The 20,130-nt window shown below is 41.0% G+C and overlaps 1 protein-coding gene and 1 long non-coding RNA gene across 3 annotated transcripts in view; one reads left to right on the plus strand and one right to left on the minus strand.

Annotated features, from left to right (window-relative positions):
- Positions 1–3,563: 3,563 nt before the first annotated feature.
- Positions 3,564–9,087, minus strand: LOC135176277 (uncharacterized). Its single transcript, XR_010302592.1, has 4 exons — positions 9,005–9,087; positions 7,786–7,928; positions 5,445–5,508; positions 3,564–4,735 (listed from the first exon to the last, which is right to left on the minus strand). It is a non-coding gene; the product is annotated as an uncharacterized LOC135176277 (long non-coding RNA).
- Positions 9,088–9,199: 112 nt separating this feature from the next.
- REEP3 (receptor accessory protein 3) overlaps positions 9,200–20,130 on the plus strand; it is a 46,988-nt gene continuing 36,057 nt past the window's right edge. The window contains exon 1 of one of the 2 annotated variants that reach the window (XM_064145202.1): positions 9,200–9,282. In XM_064145202.1, coding sequence (XP_064001272.1) covers positions 9,251–9,282 — 32 coding nt within the window. In that variant the 5' untranslated portion in view covers positions 9,200–9,250. The remainder of the gene's footprint in view (positions 9,283–20,130) is intronic. The other variant, XM_064145203.1, reaches the window with a different exon arrangement.

Raw genomic sequence — 20,130 nt, forward strand, 5'->3', positions numbered from 1 at the left:
AGTCCAGCTATGTTATACCAGGACATCAAACATTCAGCATCCAGAGTGTCTAGACAGGCTAAAAGACTTGCCTGTGCTCTACTTTTCAGAGTCAACTTCCCTACGAGCTAAAAGGCTATTTGGAAAGAGAAGGTGGCAGAGTTCCTAGTACTGGATGCATTTCAGGCTGCCTTCTCAAGCTAGTATGGAGTAATACACTCTGATAGTGATTTCTGTCAGTGCAGAAAATTCCTGTGCAAGCCTCCCCCTGCTCCCCAGAGAGGCTTCAGGACTCTGACAATTACTGCTGATGTCTTAAACAGCTTGCACTTGTATTCTAGGAATTAAAGTCCACATAGAAGTGCTCCCTGTTAGCTGGTAATGTCCTGCTTAAATAACAGAGGAGAGGACTAAAGGGTGCCACAGAAGATGGGAAAGATTTTTTTGAGGCAGAAACAAATGGTTTCCATTTGAAGTGCAGGACCTGTGGGCCCACAGATATATTTTGCTGTGCCTATCTGCTAGGGTTAGCAAGCAAACAAAAAAGACAAACTTATTTTCATATATTTTTACATGTAGCCTTTGTATTTTTTTTTCAGCGTTGACCTTAGCTCTCTCCTTAGAGGAAGAAGCAAATACTTGTTTCCTGTAAAGTGGAAATGAATGTTGCCTCAAGAAGCTTTGTAAACTGAAAGTTAGATACAATGTAAGGGCTGATGATCCTGTTGCTGTTAATCTACCTGCACACACTATGTTTGTGCTATACATCATAGAAAGCTTAAGCTTTGATTTCAGACCCCAGGACAAGCCTGGAAGGCTTTGTCGGAGATGAAGAAGTGAGAATCATCAACCTGCCCTACCTTGCTGTATGTTAAGGACTAGAGAGAGTCCCAGGAATTGTTCCAGGATATTGTAATTTGTTATTTTATTCTGTGTTCCTGTATCTCTCTATTTAAGAGAGTGCACAGCCAATTATCACCCTTTCTCTCTTTTCTCTGTTCCTGACATGCGTGCCTTTATCTCTTTGCTGGAGGGAGGGCTTCTCATGGCCTTGTCTGGCAGCTATGCCACTGGGCCTGTTAAGGATTATTTTAGGCCTGAGTCTAGTAGGGGGGTGGACAGTTTGGCCTGCTCTTGGGCCTGATGAGACTGCATTAAAGAAATATCAGCCCTCCGAGAACAGAGGATATCAACAAAGCCTTCAGACTGGTAGCCAGGGTATTGAGAAGCAGCATACAAGAAAATTCCCAGACCAATAAGGGCAAACAACTACAAGATGTAGAAGCTAAAAGGATGGCATTTTGTTTACCTCTGCTAATGAGAATAAAAGGTAGATGGCAGATATGTTATCTTATGCCACTCAAAGTTATATAAAGTTAACAGAAATCTGGTTACAATGTTCAGTATATGAAAGTGCTGGGAAAATTCAACTAGAGCTAGAAATCAACTGTAATGTATTTCTAGGGACCAGGAAGTCATTTAATGAAGACTGCATTTTTATTTGTTCAAGGGATTGAAAGGTGACTTAAGCATGCATACGTCATTGTAGAGAGATAATGACTGTGAAAGTCCTCTTTAATCTACCACTTAGAGCATGGCCAGAACCAATAACTGGAAAATAAAGTCAACGCTTAAGAGCATATGCCTGTGTTTCCTGTAGAGAAATACAATTTGCTGATGAACAATTTAAATAATAATAATAATAAAAAGGAATGTTCTGATGCCTTCAAATCAGTATCTTTTGTCAGCAGTGGTGCTTCTGGAAAATTAAGATTATGTGATACAATGTGAACGAATGAATTTTGTGTCTTGGGTTTAAGTTAGATTAAATGATTTGATACTTTTTTACAGTTTTAATTTATAGGAAGAGACCTCTTCCTCTATTCAGAGGAGAATGCAGAGAGACAGCAATATCTGGGAGAAAAGCAACCAAATCAATGAAGAATCAGAAAGCACTAATCCAAGAAAAAAGAAGTCAGGATATTGTGTAACAAAACAGCTTCCTTAAAGACATTCATTGGTGAGTAGTTTTGATTAAACCTGTCTTAGGATAAATGAGGGCATAGTGAAGTCAGCTACCTGAAGATTGTATGTAGAAATTATCCTGGCTTGCTGCAGGCTTACTCAGTTAATGCCACCGTGAGTAGTTCTTCCAGATAATTTTGCTGTGCTGCCCTGCAATGGTGGGAGAAACAAATGGAAACCTGACAGCCCAGTGTTCATTGCTGACAGCCTTTTGACTTGCTGGAAAATGTATGATGCAGTCCTTGGTACTGATAAGGCTCCTTTGGAGCTGGGATGCATTGTGTGTGTGATGGGCTCCATATTTCAGCAGAGTTGGATGTAATAAAGAGAATCTAAAAGTCTGGAAAGTGTGCCATAAGGAACTGGGGTTGTTTCCTCAAGGGAAGATGCAATAGCTTAGGTACTGGTTTCAGTTTTTCAAGTCACTGAAAAAGGAAATTAATGCTTTTCCTTACATGCTTAGGGAAGACAGGATGAAAAACTTCTGAATACATGTTGACTCAGTTTAACTTTGACAGAAGGAAAAGTTTCCCAGAAGGATAGCAAAGCACCAGTAAAAATAGCTAAGAAAACCTGTGTAATCTATGTTGAAATGCGTCAGAAACAGGTAGGAGAAAACATCTGTCCAGATGAGAAGGGATGATCCTGGTTTTGTTATGTAGCAGATAAACTTGAGGCCCTTCCTGGTTCTGAGATTTTTTTTTCTACCTCTTTTGGGCTGATAGCCATTGCTTGGTGCATTGTTTAACTGGAGGCTATGACTTTTTGCAAATGGATATTGTGCTGAACAAGGTTCTAAGTATTGCCAAAGAATGTATATCTCACTTTAAGTAAATTCTATCAGACAGTTCAAAAAGCAAACCCTGTTGCCTGATAGAATGCAGCTGGTGTACATATGAGCATAGTCAGCAGAGTATTAAATAGCCTAAGCTCCACAGTCATCAGAAACATCAAAAGCAAAAAGTATATTTAAAAAAAAAATCTCCAACAGATTGCTATAATTATTAAATGTGATGCATCACAAGTAGTGATTGAGTATAGCTGAGATGATGTTACCCAGACAGGAAGAAATAATATGGCTTTGGTCTGTGCCTCTGGACACAGATTTCAAAACCCAGAGAGAGGGTGGATTATCACATACCCAGCATGTGTAGCCCATCATTTAATATGACTTGCTTTCATGAGATAAGCATGTATTTACTGTAACATTCGGCTGCAGATTTTGAACAAGTTAACAGCTTTAATGCCACTCTACTTGGGAACATGGGAACAATAAACTATACACATCTGTCCCGTAGACTGCCCTACTAAGATGTGCTGGCATATAACACTGGTGTGTGGCTACACTTCTCTGCAGAGTAATGTTTGCAGCTTTGTGTGCAATACATGTCAAAAACCTTTCTATCTACAGCTTAGCAATACAGTCCAGAGGAGGGTCATGAAGATGATCAGAGGGTTGGAGCAACTCTCCTATGAGGACAGGCTACAAGAGTTGGGGCTCTTCAGCCTGGAGAAGAGAAGGCTTCAAGGAGACCTTGTAGTAGCCTTTACGTATCTGAATGGGGCCTACAAGAAGGCTGGGGAGGGACTATTTACAAGGCCTTGTAATGACAGAATAAGGAGTAATGGGTTTAAACTGGCAGAGGGGAGATTTAAACTAAATGTTAGGAAGAAGTTCTTTACAATGAGGGTGGTGAGACACTGGAACAGGTTGCCCAGGGAGGTTATGGATGCTCCCTCCCTGGAGGTGTTCAAGGCTAGATTAAATGAGGTCTTGAGTGATTTGTTCTAGTGGGAGGTGTCCCTGTCTATGGTGGGGGTTGGAACTAGATGATCTTTGCGGTCCCTTCCAACCCAAACAATGTTATGATTCTATGTGGGGAAGTGTCAGGTAGCACTGCTGCTTTGTGAGAGTCTCTCAGGTACTCTTGATGATCTAGAAATCAGCTCCTCTGCTTGCTCTTGCAGGGCTGCATCTCATATGCTTTCAACTCCAAATGGAAGCAATAAGGTAGTGTGGACAAAATGATGGCTGCCAGGAGAACAAGGCTCAGATGGAACTATTCTGAACTTTCCCCTTCCTCTTCAGATCACATTTCCCTTAAGAAAAAAAAATCCTGAGGGGTCCTTTTAATGTTTCTGATAAGAAATAAGGAATCAGAAGCTTTTAACCCATTACAACCAGTCTTTAAAAATTGGTACAACCACTCAACAGTTGCATGATAAGCACAGTGAATGTTCCTTAAAGCAAGTGAAAAAAGTACCCTATGCAATCAGATTAATCAGTTCTGTCTGAATTACCTGGTTCTATTGTATTATGCTGCTGTCAAAATAAACTAGTGCTAAACTGATGAAAATCCTTCAGCTTTATTTTCCTTCAATGCTCCATCCTGGCCTTATCTACTTTCCCTGAACTGTAACTTACTTAGACATCATTCTTTGTAGTCTTGGTGAAAAAAAATAGAATCTTGGCTTGTGCTAACTTCTTTGCTTGCAAAATTTTCCCTTTACTATGCTGTTCAGTTACAACTCCAGCTAGATCATAGAAATGTAGAATTATAAATGCCTTTTTTAACTCCAAATTCTGTACTGCTTATAATTCAGTATTAGCTGAAGTTGTCAGGGCCCCCAAAATCAGGAAACTGACTTCAAGAAATATTGCCAAACCATGAGTTTAACATCATGCTCCTGTTGCTATTTGAGTTCTCAGGCTTTGCATTTTCAGGTTAATCTGTTCATGTGAGAGGAAAAAGAATGATTCAAAACCTAAGAATTTGACTTATTAATATAGAAGCAAGAGTTTTAAAGAAATACCAGACTACATCTTACAAAACTATGACAAAAACAGTGCTAAAAGCTACCAGATTTAAAAAAAAAAAAAAACCAACCAAACCAAAACCAACCAAACAAAAAGCCCACACACAAAAAAAGGAGAAATATTGTTTCATTAATTTTGATGCTTCACTATCCTGATTTGGAGTGTTAATAAATTTCACACAAACATACTTCTGAAAAATAAACTTATGGCCTCTTGGTATACTGTCTGTATTGGGGAAAAAAAAACACTTAACACAGCTGTGTTAGACACCGATTGGCTTTGCCATGTTCCTCAGCAAGATAATGCACTGAGAGGCTGAAGCACACCAGTGAGCAAGAAGTGACATATCAAAAACTTTGTGCAAAAGCTTCATCTGACTTATTTCACAAATTGTCCACAGTGTTGCCTAACAATCACCATCAGATGAAGTTTCATGAAGACAGCAGGGCTGCTAGGCTGTTTATCTAGTGATCAGAACCTATCTTTGTTGTCACATCATGCATAGATAAGATACATTATATAATAATCAGTTATGAGAATCATATCATCTTAGAGTGATTTAAGAAAACATTGTCTTCACCCATTCTATATTCTGGTGTTTAAAAAAACAAACTGGTGTTACCTGTTGCATTCTCTGGCTCCCAAATGATAAACTTCTCTGGTATCATTCAGTGACTAAAAGAATTCTGTAATAAAAACAAAAATCAACCTGTCTTGAGTCACATTTAGGAGATATTACTATAAATCAGCAAAGGTAGGAAAAACCCAGCACCCTGACTAACATATATGCAACTTCGGGAGCTGCATAAAAGTCTTTTAAAGAGCTCATCCTCCTAGTGCAGGGATCTAAATCCCACCAGTTCTACAATCCACATCCAAATCTCTGTCAAAAACTAGCTAGCCCATTCCTGTATCATAGAATCGTAGAATCAACCAGGTTGGAAGAGAACTCCAAGATCATCCAGTCCAACCTAACACCCAGTCCTATCCAATCAACTAGACCATGGCACTAAGTGCCTCATCCAGTCTTTTCTTGAACACCTCCAGGGACAGTGACTCCACCACCTCCCTGGGCAGCCCATTCCAGTGCCAAATCACTCTCTCTTTGAAGAACTTCCTCCTAACATCCAGCCTATACTTTCCCCGGCACAGCTTGAGACTGTGTCCCCTTATTCTGTTGTTGGTTGTCTGGGAGAAGAGATCAACCCCCACCTGGCTACAACCTCCCTTCAGGTAGTTGTAGACAGCAATGAGGTCAGCCCTGAGCCTCCTCTTCTCCAGGCTAAATAACCCCAGCTCCCTCAGCCTCTCCTTATATACGTTCCTGAATTGCCATTTTCACAGCTGTGAAGTAGGAAGAACGTTTGTTTACCTGTAAAGGAGGTGAAAGACAACTGAAACAATTCTATGACAGTACATTATACCAAAAAAGTTCAAAGAAAGTGGAGGGCAAGTGACCTTTATGAGTGATTACACTGTTAATACTATTTAAAGCAACTTTAGTTTATACTAAGTGGCTATATCCTATCATGAGATAGTTCTAAGTCTCTTCCTTACATGAAAATAGACGGGTGTATAAGAAACTCCAGGTTTGAGTAAGTACATGGCATGGATTTATTTGGCACACTGCTCCCTGTTTCTGCTGTGCATGCTGTACAAGAGCATAGACTACCATTTCCTGTGAACTAGAATACAGGGAAGTCCCTGTGGCATCCTTGGGCCCAGCAAACAACACCCAGCTTCTTGAAAGGAATTCCCCAAACATTCTGTGAAATAAAGTGTAATCTTCCTAGATAAATAAATTACTCTTCAGAGCCATATGCCTTTGCCTTTTTAAAAATGCCTCTTTAAATGTAAATTTAGCTTTCTACCAGGGACAGTATTGCCCTGGCAACAAATGCAAAAAAAAAATGTGGTTTTATTTTCTCATAAACATACTCTGCATGATATAAAATACACAGCTATGGAGTTAATGTTTATACTATCTCAGATGGTAGAAAAGATTTGCAGTCTTTTCTTGGAATGCTTCTCTAAGACAGTATTGGTCAATTGCTTGCAGTAAAGAAATCTATTGTCTACCTATTTAATATGCTGTAAACTAGAGATCTCGTCTTGCAGATTGCTCTAGTTGGAGTAGAATGCTATGAACTTCATCGAAGTGTTATGCAGGCAGCTGGAGTTTACAGAACAGAGTCTGAAATATAGTCTCTCCTAAGTAATTTATATTTTGGATGCTCTGCTGTGCAAGTTTACTTTGCACAGTCTGTCACTGGAGAGGTTTGTTATTCAAGCCATGTATAAGTGGTGGTTTGGGTTTCTCCTTTCATTGAATGCTATGAAGAATGCATTCACGTTAGGCCTGTTTCAAAAATAAGATTGATGGGTTGTGTACTTTAAATTGCTCACAAACAAATTCCTCCCTGCCTCTTTCTGCATCTGTTACCCCTTTCGGTATTCAAGGTTAGGAGAGACACGAGATCACTATTTTCAAGTCACAGATCCCTGTGTGGTAAAAATAAAGTTCATTTTTACATTATTGTATCATTTCCCATTTCTGGCTTAACATTTCATATATAACTATAGCAACAGTCTTCAAACCTCATAATTGTTAAAATGTTCTTTGTTTATTTAGCCTCTTCTTTTTTTCTTTACCAAGTCACTTTTTGCCTTTTGGCTGCGTGAATTGGTTCAAGGAGGTGAAGAATTCTGGTGCTTGCCTGTAGAACAGAAACCATACTGCACTCACCTTGAACCTCTCATCTGGATAAGACAATAGTTACAAAGATGAAGCCATTCCTTCTTACACTGTGCCAGGCAGGAAAACTATGTGGTGTCCTCACTAAAAAGACACACCAAAGATCTAATTCCTGCCAAAGACTGTGCCGTTGACCTTGGCATATAATTCACCAGGGAAGTGAGTGTCCCTGTGAAAGTGCTAAAAAAAAAGCAACCTCATTCTCTACCTTAACTGCCGAGTGGCGCATTCCGTAGCATTGGCATCTGTTTCTTCAGGTATTTATCTGTTGTGCTTGTCGGTATAAGCAGAGTAACATGAGTTACGTGTTTCCAGTGGGGGCATGGGCTGAACCTTCCATAACTTCCTCTTCTGAGAAAAAACAAAGCAGTGACTTTCAGCAAAATATTGTCCTTCTATGTGTAAAAAGGGTTCTGCGAGAAGTGTAAAGCTGGTATGTGGAAATGAATTGCAACAGATTAGCTAAACTATCAGGGAGTAGTCAGGTTTCTGCATGTCTCAATCTGTCAGATGGAGAGCTTGTCAAGAGTATCTGTACTGGGGTTATGCTGTGGGCTATTTTGACAGTGCCCTGCCTTGGGCGGCGGTCAATGAAAAGGGGCAATGGAAGGAGCAGAAGTAGTAGGGTACACAATCACTAATCCTGTTCCACACCATTATCCTGCCTTTCTGATCGCCTGAAGTTTTGTATCTACTGCATATAGCAGTCTAGGTTGCCCATATAAGGGTCTCCTTAGACAGGCTTTGGGACTAAGTACTTGCAAACAAGTACGGTGAAGAAGCACTTTCCCACTGCAGTAGTGCAGGATCCCTGGGGAACCAGCGAGCCCCAGAGCTCTGTTCCAAAGGGAAACCTTCAGCCTGTGTGAGCCAGTAAAGCACCATGCCTTCACCCAGCCTCTCCAGCAATCACCAACACCTTGGCCTGATTTGTCCCACAAAGGAAAGCCTTCAGCCTGTGTGAGCCAGTAAAGCACCATGCCTTCACCCAACCTCTCCAGCAATCACCAACACCTTGGCCTGATTTGTCCCACAAAGGAAAGCCTTCAGCCTGTGTGAGCCAGTAAAGCACCATGCCTCCACCCAACCTCTCCAGCAATCACCAACACCTTGGCCTGATTTGTCCCACAACAAACCAGCTACTTCTGTGTCAGTAAGGCCAACATGAGATGACTTGAACGTGTGAGATAAATGTTTTGATAGGTCCTACAGCAAATAAGATGTGTAAGCACACGGGAACTGTGTGGAAAAGGCAAAAGTATGGGGTGATGATCCCAATCCATCTCCCTTGCTGGAGTTCGTCCCAGTCCTTCGAAGGGAGAGATCAGAGGGTAAAAAGGAGTCCTTACTGCTTCCTTCATTTATGGCATCAGTTCTTGTTTCTTCCATTCAGGAGCCCGAAGCGCAGGGGCGGTCTGCTCCCCAACCTCAAATCAGACGGCTGCGGGCGAAGGTACGGCCGCTCCTTAGGGCGGGACGCCAGCCGCCCGGGACGCCCCGTGAGGACCGAGCCGCCTCGCCGTTCCTCACCGCCTTTAGGGCCGCGCACAGGCCCGGGCCCCGCCTCCAGCTGGGCGCATGCGCGCAACTGCCGAGCCAATGGGACGGGCCGAGGCGGGGCCGCGGCCATTTAGGCCGGGTTGGTGGCGGAGGGACGCGGCTCCGTCGCCGTGATGGTCTCCTGGATGATTTCGCGGGCAGTGGTGTGAGTGCCGGGTTGGGAGGAGCGGGTAGTAGTGGTTCTCAGTGGGATGAAAGTGGCCCTGAGGTTTCCCTTAACAGGGCTGCTCAGGTCAGAGTGTGGCGGGAAGGATGTGGCGCTCCTTTCCTCTGTTCTCGTTTCCCATGTCTCTTCAGCTCGGTGCCTTGCGCGACCGTTGGGCTGCGGGCGGCAGGGCAGCCGGCCTCATTGCTCTCTCATGGCCCGGCCTTGACTCTCCCGACGCAGGTGGGGCGGGGGTGGGCGGCCTCTTCGGGTGCGGCGGGTGCTGTGCCGTGTGGGACCGGCTGGTCTGCCGGGGTGGTGAGGGAAGCGGGTGGTTGGGTCATAGTGCCGCGGTGCTGCAGCGACCGGCGACTTCAAAGTGCTATGTTGAAACAAGGAGCTCATCTTTTAGGGAATTTATTAGTTCAGAGCGCTTTGCGTCCCTCTTGAAAGGATGGAGGTAGTGGGAGCTGTGCCTGTGGCCCAGAGGGGCGCCTGTCTGTGCCTCCAGGAGCGCCCGCCACGGGAGCAGCGGGTCTCGGTGAGCGCAGGTGGTCGTACTGTGAGTCTCCCTCTTTAAGGGCGTGTTTCTTACAGGGTCAGAAAACTCGGGCCGCTGGTGCTGGTCACGCACAGATCTTGAGCTTGACTTGTAAGTTAATCCAAGCTCACCTATTAAATCTGTTTGGTAATTATTTTCCTTTTAAAGTTGCGTCAGAGCTGAAAGGGCTGGGAGAATGCTTAGGAGTGTGAAACGGGGGTCTGTGGTGAGTAAAACTTATTAGCTGACGAGGAGTTGGACGGGCGGCATTGCGTGTACTTGGTCTTTGTAAACCTGAGCTTTTGGCAGCCGAAAGGCCGAACTTTATTAGGTTAAAAGTATCATGTACTGTCCAAGTTCTGTTAGAGAAAGATTAAGCTCCACTGCAACCTTTGGCAGCCTTCTTAGGCATCGCACTGTTCTTGCATGACGCTGATGAGTAATTCTGCTCGTGTGAGTGATATTACCTTGTAAATGGTTAGTAACGGGCAACTGAGTCTTCATTGTGCTCCTATCTGAGTGGCTCTGCGACTCTGGGAGCCCCAGTGTTTATTGGGTTGCTAGAGCTGAGATTTGCTATGTGTGGCTTCTTGCCAGGCAAATGGAGTGCGTTCACAAAGCAGTCCAGCAAATATCTGAGTTAGTGCTAAGTATTTATCAGGAGTACATGACTCTCTTACAAATAGGACTTTCCCGTTTTGTTGGTGACACACATTTCTCTTAAGCTGCCTGGTGTAATTTTATCTGAAATTTTTGTTGTGAAGAAGCCTTCTCATAGTGCTCCATGTATGTTCCTGCTGTGATCTAGTCACCGAGATAAGTAGCAGTCTTCCTCCCTGAGATTTGTCAGATAATCGAAGCTTGCGAAGTAGACCACAGAGTTCCAGGACTGGCAAAGGGTGACATGGGTTTGGAAGAGAGAGGCTGTGGGAAGAATTGCTGCTTGTGCACTTTGTCAGTGTGGGCTTCCCATGGGCAATACACAGCGCTAGAGGCAAGAAGCAAATGATTACTCTCTGTACATCAAATGTAGTTGCTGAACCTGTTTCTACTTCTTCGTGTCAAAGCATCAAGTAGATTTCTGTTTTAATTTTAACGACTTGAATGGTGTTGGTTGTAACGGTAATACCAGCACCTCAATTTCTAATGGTCAGATTCTTGTGAAATTAGGGTGGTTTTTTTCCCCTGAAATGAATTGCTAAGTGTTTGCATTGTGAGGATCACGTCTGCTGTAGACCTAACCAACAACACAGGGGATGAAAATAGCTGCTCCTATCCACAGATTTATTACAAGAGATGCTTAAGGACAATGTATTGTATAGTTCTGTGTAGTTTGGTCTTTGGATTGATGTTGATCACTGATTTGTGTGTCCCGATTATTTTTGCTAAAAAAGGGAGTCCTTCGTGTTATTTGTAAGTCCTTTCTCCTCCTTATTCTGCCCTTGTTTTCTAGCAGTGGTACTTTGCTAGCTTGATAGTCTTCAGCTTCCCAGGAAAGGGGAAGTGTTCAATGAAAACTGTAACAGTTCTGAGATTATTGTTCAGTTGTGCTTGATAGAGAAAAAAAATCACATAGAAAAGGAAGGTGGGAATTAGCATAGTAGTTGTCATGTGACTTGATGTAAGTGGCCTTCATTTCAGTGATCTTGAGACTGTCCTTGTCCTCTTGTTCACATCTTCATAATGTGTCCAATTATGCTGTCTTCCTCAATTTGCTCTGTTGTCCTTCCTGGTCTCTTTCCAGACATACTTGTTTCAGTGGCTTTTTTCTGGCTTGTGTCATGAGTTTGAAAGGTGTGTACTACCTTTGCCTTAAATGCCATAAGAAAGATGGAAATATTTTTTAACCACTACTTAGCTGCTAAGACCTAATGTTCCATGTTACTTATGTAGTGTTCTAATCTAGATGTGGAGACATTCTCTTGTGTATGAGAGCTATGGGAGTCTTACACTGCCCATATTGAGTCCAAAAAGCCCTGTTGTCATGTGTGCAACATCAGGAATACTTCTTGTATTGAGGGCTGATTGAAAGGAGCAGCAGTTTTGACTTCAACAGAATTTTCTTCTCTTGACTGACTATTTTCAGGGGCCAAAAGAGCAGCAAAATGTTAATTTGTAGATGTGCTATAGTGTCCTCTGCTGACTTTTGACATGGAGAACTTGTTTTGATGTGCATGTCCCAAGCAAACCAACTTATGATTCAGTTAGCTTGCAATTTGAGGTTAATCAACTCCACTAAAATAATTTGGTTAAAGCTTTAAGGAACTAGGGGATGGAGCTAGCAGAGAATTAGAATTCTTAATTGAATGTGAATTGTCTGAGAGTCATGCACAGGAAACAGGGAGTGGTTCAAATTCGCTGTTCCACTTAATAATCTTCAACAAAACTTAGGTTTAATGAAGCCTTTTCCCTCTGCTCTGTAAATGCTGTTATAGTTGAGCATCTAAACATGTGAACTATCTTGTACATGTCGTCTTTCTGTCAAGACACAGAAGACTTGAAGCATGTAACTAAAATCTCTAAAATGAAAGGTTTTGTGTTTGTGAGGTGCTGCTGTAATAAGCATAGGTCACTTAATTCTAAAACACACTGTCTAGTGCAACAGTTTTCAGAGTAATTACTGCAGAATTTCCCCCTTTTTTTTGCTTCCAAAACCAACTAGAAAAGAGTAATTTCTTTCAGAATCTTATAAAAAGCTATTCCCACCATTAAATCTTCAAGAAGCTTTCTATTTGTGGCTGCCCATCTTGTTAACTTGAAATGAACTCTGAGGCTACTTTGATTGCTCACATGTCTGATTTGTGAGGTCTGAGCAATTGTGTACACATCAGTTGCTGACATAGTATTTAATAGTAAACATGTTGAGTACTTGTCAGTCACAGCCTGGTATGGATGAGATCAGACTATACTCTTGTGCCAAGCAAAGATGTGAAGCATCCTCAATACAAAGTAGATGGCCATTTTGTTCTTGCAATCTGTTAAAGCAGACTGTTGTAATCTGTTAACTTTTTTCCCTTCCTCACTTAAAAATGGAAATTCCCCCATCTGTGTTGCTTTGCAACACTCTCTCTCCCCTCGTGTTTGAGCACATCCTTTCTTTTTGCTAAAGTGGGTCAGCAGTCATGACTGTTGGGGGGAGAGTTGTAGTGTTCCACAGGAAGATGTCTTTGTCTTGGTTACTACTATTTAGTTACTTTTCTGTCTGTTTTTACTCACAACTCCTGCGTTCTCTAAAAAGTGTGCAGGTAAAGATTCAGGAAGCATTCCTTGTTTCTGATACTGTATTAAGCTGGACAAAGCCTGGGGCACACAGGAGGTGACCTGGAAATAGGTGGTAGCATTAGTCTTTCTTACTTCTATTTTATTATATAAGGTTTTTTGGGTTTTTTTGTTTCTAATAATTGGACTTCTTTGTTTCCATGGTAGTTTCCAAGGCATTATCTTAATCTAAATACCTTAGTAGCTGCTGCTGGACATTTCCAGGCATCCAGTTGCCTCTAGAATTACTACACATCTGAGGAGGACTGATTGAAGCCATAGCTTCTGTGTTGACTGAATTGTCAGGAATATTTGGCTTAGCTTGGTGATGTTTCATGTAACTCCATATGTTTTGATTATAGACCTGGATTATGTTGTTCTTGGAAGACAATTTTTTTTATAAAAACCAGTAACTACAGAAATACCTTTTTTTTTTCTTTCCCTCCTGATCAGCATTGTCAAACGGGCTGTCTTAACATCAATTCATCAGATGGAATTAAATAAAAATACCACCACATGGCTGTGTGAGAGGAATAGCTGTATGCAGCCTGATGTTCCGAGTCAGAAGGGCCGTTTGTAGGAGAGTTTCTCCAGCTGTAGCTTGCTCTTCGTGCAGGATGATTCCAGTATGAAGGGTGCTCACTGCTGATAGTTGTTGAATGCCTTCCAGCTTAAAGGTCTGTAAAGTGGTGCTGCACCTGTAGCGGAAGAGGAGTTTCAGAGTGCATGTCTGAGATGGTGGCATGCGCTGAAATGTCTATCCCACCCCAGATTTGCAAAGATTTGGCTACTTCATATCTATTATCTTTGGCAGTTTGTGCTACGCTTAAACAGATGTCACTGATCCACTTGCTGTGAGGGGTCATCCTGCCCTTCACGCTCTGCTTGCCACAGTGTCTGAAAGTTGTGTGGCTGCAGGGTGGTTCGGGTTGTTTTGTCAAACCAAATGAAAATTAGCATGCGTGAAAGGTCAGTCTTTTGTTAGTTGCAACCCGTGTTGCTGTTGGTTAGTTGTTAGATAAGTGCTGTGTTGAAGTGAAAAGTTGCCGGAGAAAACCATTATTGGTTTTGGCATCAGCATTGTCTGTGTGAAAGTTTTAAAATAACTTCTGTTAGTGGGCAATGAAATCATCAGAGTGCTTCTCTGCAGTAGTTCAGTTTCTCAGTAAGGCAGTCCTAATATGTACAGCGAAACGTATCTGCTCATTACAGCAGACTTGTGATACCTATTCTCTAAGTTAGGGCACTGCAGAATGACTCACGGGCTCTGGCAGTTCGTTAGAAACAAGTGTCCCTGCTGTCTGCCTGGCACACCTTTACATAAATCAGTGTTTGCTGTGCAGTCTGGTTGCACTTTTTTCTCCTGTGTTTATGGGACTGTGTAGATGCAGAGCATGCGTGGTCAGCGTTCACAGCGTACAGCAGGCGGATGGACTAAGCGTGCTCAGAACAGATGGAGCTCAACTAGAAGCACACTGTGGAGTCTGACATTCTTACTTAATGATCTTGGCATGGATTCTGTTACAAAACGTGCTGAAATGCACATCTGCGTCCTGTGCGCTGTAGATAAAGAAATACCAAGAACTGCGTCGTCTGGCACAAAAGGATGTTTCTAATTAAAACAAACAACCTCAGCTCTTGCATGTTCCCCAAACTCCTGTCTGTTTCAACTGAGCATATTTTAGGGGCTCGACCATTTCATCAGCCTAGATGGAACAGCTTGTCTTTCCTTGTTATTTTGTGTGGAGAGCCAATTCATGATATGTGCATATAAGGCTGAGGAAGATCTCAAGCCAAATTTTGGTATTGCAAAAAAACCCAGAATGTTGCCTTGGCAAAATGTTTTTAATCCATATAAGAAATTAGTAAAAAATATGTAAACCCACATCTGTCTAAACCCCTGTTCTGCTGTTTCATATGTAGAGTTTTCTCTAAGCTTTTTGATCCAATTGGAATTTTGAAGCCTGTATTATCATGTGGAAGTATTTGGCATTTAGAGAAGGAAATGTTGTAGCTGAAAGCAATACAATCTATCTGTTCAGAATATTTCAACATGTAAAGGCCTCCCTAACTAAATGGGACAAACAAGATGAGGTTTCTAGAATCTAAGTGGGAAAGATCATTACTTTTTTTTTGCTAACTGGTCTGACTTGAATAGTGACTGACCTCAGTGGCACCGAATAACCACTCTGACATGCTTTCAGACATGGGGAGAAAATAAAAGGCCCTAGAATGGCTAACTCCCTTTTCAGGCTTTTGTCAGCCATCGTTGTTGTTTTCCAGTTCAGTTTATCACTGACAAAATAATAGGGTGTTGCTTCTGGTTCTGTCGTGTTTTGTAGTTAGTCTGCAAGCATCAACATGGAAGTGGGTTTAACTAGATTAATGTTTTCCCTGTTTGTCGTGTTTGAAGTATTGCTCACGCATCCTAAAGACTGTTGGGACTTGCATTTGATGTTAAAAGCCCTATGCAATTTCTTTTGAAAGCTTTTGACACAGCATTCAGATGCAGTGGCTCACAAAGCATAATTTTTCCTGAAGTGAGAAGTCTGATATAATGCTTTTACTTTCTTCTGCTAATAAAGCTGTTGGAACTTGCAGTGCTCAAGGAGGAAATCGAAAAACAGTTCATGCTTGTGCCTTCCTACCACTGTCTGTTTTTGTTATTTCCTCCCCCCAGTCCATTATTTGTACCTTACTGATCAAAACCGAGTGAGAAAAGTGGTCACTAGCTTAGAGGTATTTTAATTAATTTTGATATTACAATATTGTAACATTACAATAAATTGTAATTATTTTAGTTTAAAACTTAATTGTTTGTCTTTGCACTCTTATTATTCACTTTTGCTATTTTTTGTTCCAGATTAGGACTTTGTTCTAGAAGATGTTGCTTCCCTTATGTCTTAAAGCATGCCTAGTGTCTTGAAGTCTGTTTACTATTAGATTGTTTTTGGAGCCAGAGGATAAGCTGACTTACATTTTTCAGCAGCAAACAGCTTTAAGTTTGCTCAGAAGACAATCTATTCACAGGAGCATAGAATAGATGTTTTAATGACTACTGTGGCAGTCACTAGTTTGATTTACTGTTGTACCTATGGAGATTTGAATGGCAGTTTTTCTTGAATAAATGCAGAACTGAAATGCTAGAGACAAACTGGAATTTACTGTTCTATAAAGAGGATCCTGTCAGTGAGGTAAAGTTGGCAAATGGCATTTCAGGAAAGGTACACTTTCTCCATCTGTCTTCTAGGTTCTAGCCTATTTATGTGTAGCCAGTTGGACATAGTTGTGTTAAGAGAATTCTTCTCTCATAAATGAACCTGTGGTTAACTAGTGTAGTGTGCATGACCCTCCTACTCCTCAAACTACTGTATTAATGCTTAAGTTTCTAAAGAAAACATGTAGAAACCTTTTGGGTTCAGCAGGGAGGAAATGAAGGCACCCTGTAACATCGTATTTTTGACATGAAGGTGAAGTTACTAACAACTCTGTGACTAAGTTGGGTAGAGGTTCTGCATGTTGTCGGTTCGTGACTTGGTGTCTCAGAGTTCTGTAAGCAGCAGTTATAATTAGGGAAGCACGTATACTTAGGAATGACATGTCCAGATGTTATCTCAACATTATCTGTCAGATACAGATTTAATAGAAGAAACCTCTTCCTTTGCGCAGTAGGGAAGTTTGTGGGGTTTTTTTAAACACTCTTAAGAGGTTTCAGAAATACTGTTCTGGTTGTGAGATTAAAAAATATTGGGATATCAATAAGTTCAGAGGATCAAAAGTAAAAAAGGTCCTAGCTGTCTGGGGAAGAGATAAGACAGGATATTTTTTATTTCAAGAGTTGGTGTTCTGTGGCTGCAGTTTTTTATTTGCTCAAATTTTTTTGTTGCATTTTCTTAGGAGAGGCAGGACCTTGATAATGGTTTTAGGATGTATAATGATTAAGTAGGAGCTTTCTGGGCCTTTGGTTTATGAACTTCCTGTTTCTCTCAAAAAGCATTCAGCAATATCAATATTCCTCATAGTGTGGCCTGTAACAGTGTTGCTTTCATTTAAAAAGGGGGCAACCCATATAATGACTGTATAGTTACATGCTGTGTGGTTTGTATTCACTTATAAATGGGCTAAGAATAAAATGTGGTTTTCCTTGGAACAAGCATAAGCAACTTTTAGTTGGGACCACTCCTATTTTAAATGTTAGTTTCCTATAACTAGTTGTTTTGATGCTCTAAAAATGTTGAGAGAAGACAGTCTGGTGCAATCATGCCGTTGCTTGATGCTCTGTTTTAGCTTGTGAGATTCTTCCAGGTCTCTAGAAGACTGTTGTATGGTGAAAAAGCAAAACTGACAAGGTGAAAATCAAAGTGGAAATCCTTTTTTTTTAACTGTATGCCATTTTGAGGTATTGGAGGAGTTGAGTCTGCAGCTGCACTGGCCTCAGCCATCACAATCCTAGCTTTAAAGCTACTTTTCAAATACAAAGAAAGCTCTAGATTGAAAAAATGGTTGAGAATGAGCATGACTTTATAGTTTTATTTTGAGAGAATATAAACTGGTTTTCCTCTAATATTGAAAAAAATAAATAGAAATACTGGGTTACTGAGCTTCTATATTTCAAGTGTTGTATTTGTCAGATCAGTTTTGTCTTATGCAGCTGCTGAGACAAAGAAAATGCGCTTGAACACTTTACTCCCCATTGCATGCAAGTGAGACTTGTCTGTCTCTATTGGGCAATTATGAACAGGCTTCCTAGCATGACTTATAGCTTGTTTGAAGATAGTAGAAATTAGGGTGTATAGGCCCAAGTTAGCACCAACAGAGAAAAAGCTGGCCTTGAATCCTTTCAGACAACCAAAAATACCTTTTTTTCCCCACTGCTGGAAGAGATTCCTGCCACTTAAAACACTGAGTTACCAGGCTTTGGGAGTTACATGACTTAATGAGTGAGGCTACTTCAAACATAAAGAACAGCTGCTGTCATGAGAAGGGATTTTCTTGGATTATTTTTGGGTTTATTCTGGAAATGATGGTGTATTTTTGACAACATGTAGTGTTTGAGCTGGAGGATTTCTGTCAATTAGTGTTGATGTTGTTTGGAACTGGAACAGATGCAGTAAGGTATTGTGACTGTACTGGATAAAAGATGATCTTTTTATGCAAATCTGATTCTTACCTGGTAGTTTCACTAGGACTGGAATCTTTGAGATTGCCAAGAGCTGAAGCTTTTAAGACTTTTGAACATGTTAAAAATGTGCAGGGGTTGTACTGAGATAAAAGAATGAGGCAAATACTACATGGTAGCTTTGGCTCTCCAAACATCCATCTGCCTTTGCTTGTTCCCAGATTTACTGTGGCACGGAGCACCAAAGCCTTTGAATGAAAGTGGCCACTGACTTTACATGAGTTAGTTGAGATTAATCTATTACCCTGAAAAATTGGTCATTACAGTAATGTGGAAGGTGTTTGCAAGATGTTCCCCAGATTCTTCCAGAGTATCCTTGATATGAAGGACTTCATATTCTTATACAGAAATTAAGACCTAATTAATTTTGGAATCTCCTACGATTTATTTTCAAGACATGACATAAAACTTAGAGTAGTAAATAGGCAAAATAAGAGCTGGTAGGTTTTTACATCAATTTATCGAAGCCAAGAAACTGTCATTTGCATGTATAGCTTTAGATCTCTTGACAAAACTAAACTCCTCATTCTTGAATTTGTCATATTCGTGCTAATCTTGGTCAAAGAGTCATCTGCATTAAGTTAGTGATATCTTTTAGGAGCTTGTCAGAAGTACCACAAATTGAGAGGGTCATGTTTCTCATTAAAAGTGTATGTGTAGGTTGTAGTACTTCTGAGTAGAAAGTATAAGGAACTTTTTCAAAACCAAGGAAGCTCATAAATATTTGTCAATCACCTGTCTTAAGTAAACTCTTACAGCATAATAGTCTGAAATAGGGTTCATGTTGCGCAACAGGTTCTTTCTCTGAATATGCAGGTAGGTATCAGCTTGAAACTGAAAAAAAGGTCATCTTAATTGTTCTTACTTCCTTGCTTTATGGAGTAAGCTGATTAGTGTACTAAGTATGAATAGAAATTGTGTATAGAGAACAATTTGGTTTACTTTTTTTAATTAAAAAAACAAACCAACTTAGTTGTCTCTTCTACCTGATGTCTTTAATCCAGCTGTCAGTCCTTGTTGATGTGATTTGAGTTCAGTACAAGAACACTTCTTTTTCCTTTGTTCAAAGTCATGCCAGGCTCTCTGAAGAGCTGTGAAGTAGATTAAGTGATTTCTAATTATTGATTAAGTTGGACTGTTCAGTTGTGCTCCTGCCTAGTGCACAGATGGCTTCTGTGAGGGCACAAATATTTTGCCTGCAGTGGTAAACAGTCATAGCAATAGATGAAATCAGAGAGTGTTGAAAGCAGATTTGAAGGGAAGATAACTTGAGATTTAAGTATGTATGCATGAGCACCCTTGAGAATTAAGGCTTTTGTGGCAGTTATGAAATTGTATTATTGAGCTTGAGGTAAGAGCTAAGTGAAAGACTGAAGTTCTCCAATAAGGGTTACTTTGTGTTGGAGGCCTTCAGCATTGGCTTCTTATCATGTGGAAGCAGCATAGATGCATCTTTTTCTCAGTTCCTTTGTGTGGGTGCTTGGAAATTATGATCTCACCTGCTGACTGTTCTGCACTCGTGGTGGGGCTTAAGTGTGTCAACAGGAAATAGTGGTGGGATAGTCAGAAGCTGTTGTAGTAGTAGTCAAACGTGTATGTTACAATCCAGTAATGAATGGTAGGCACATGAAGTTTTATAACAATTCCTGTTCCTAATTAATTCTCTATTTTGTTTTCTAGCACTAGGTTTTTGGGCTGTTCTGTACTACTGGATTGTTTGTGCCGGTGTTTTGAACAGGACTTGTGGGCTCATTTCTTTCTTCATGTGAGATACTGTGGTGGTCTCTCCAGGCTTATACCCTTCCCTTTAAGTATGCCTGTGCTATTGAACAGCATAAGTTGGTCACTCCTGGATACAAGTTGTGGGCAC

This window comes from Pogoniulus pusillus, chromosome 6, assembly GCF_015220805.1.
Source record: "Pogoniulus pusillus isolate bPogPus1 chromosome 6, bPogPus1.pri, whole genome shotgun sequence".
Classification (NCBI taxonomy): domain Eukaryota; kingdom Metazoa; phylum Chordata; class Aves; order Piciformes; family Lybiidae; genus Pogoniulus; species Pogoniulus pusillus.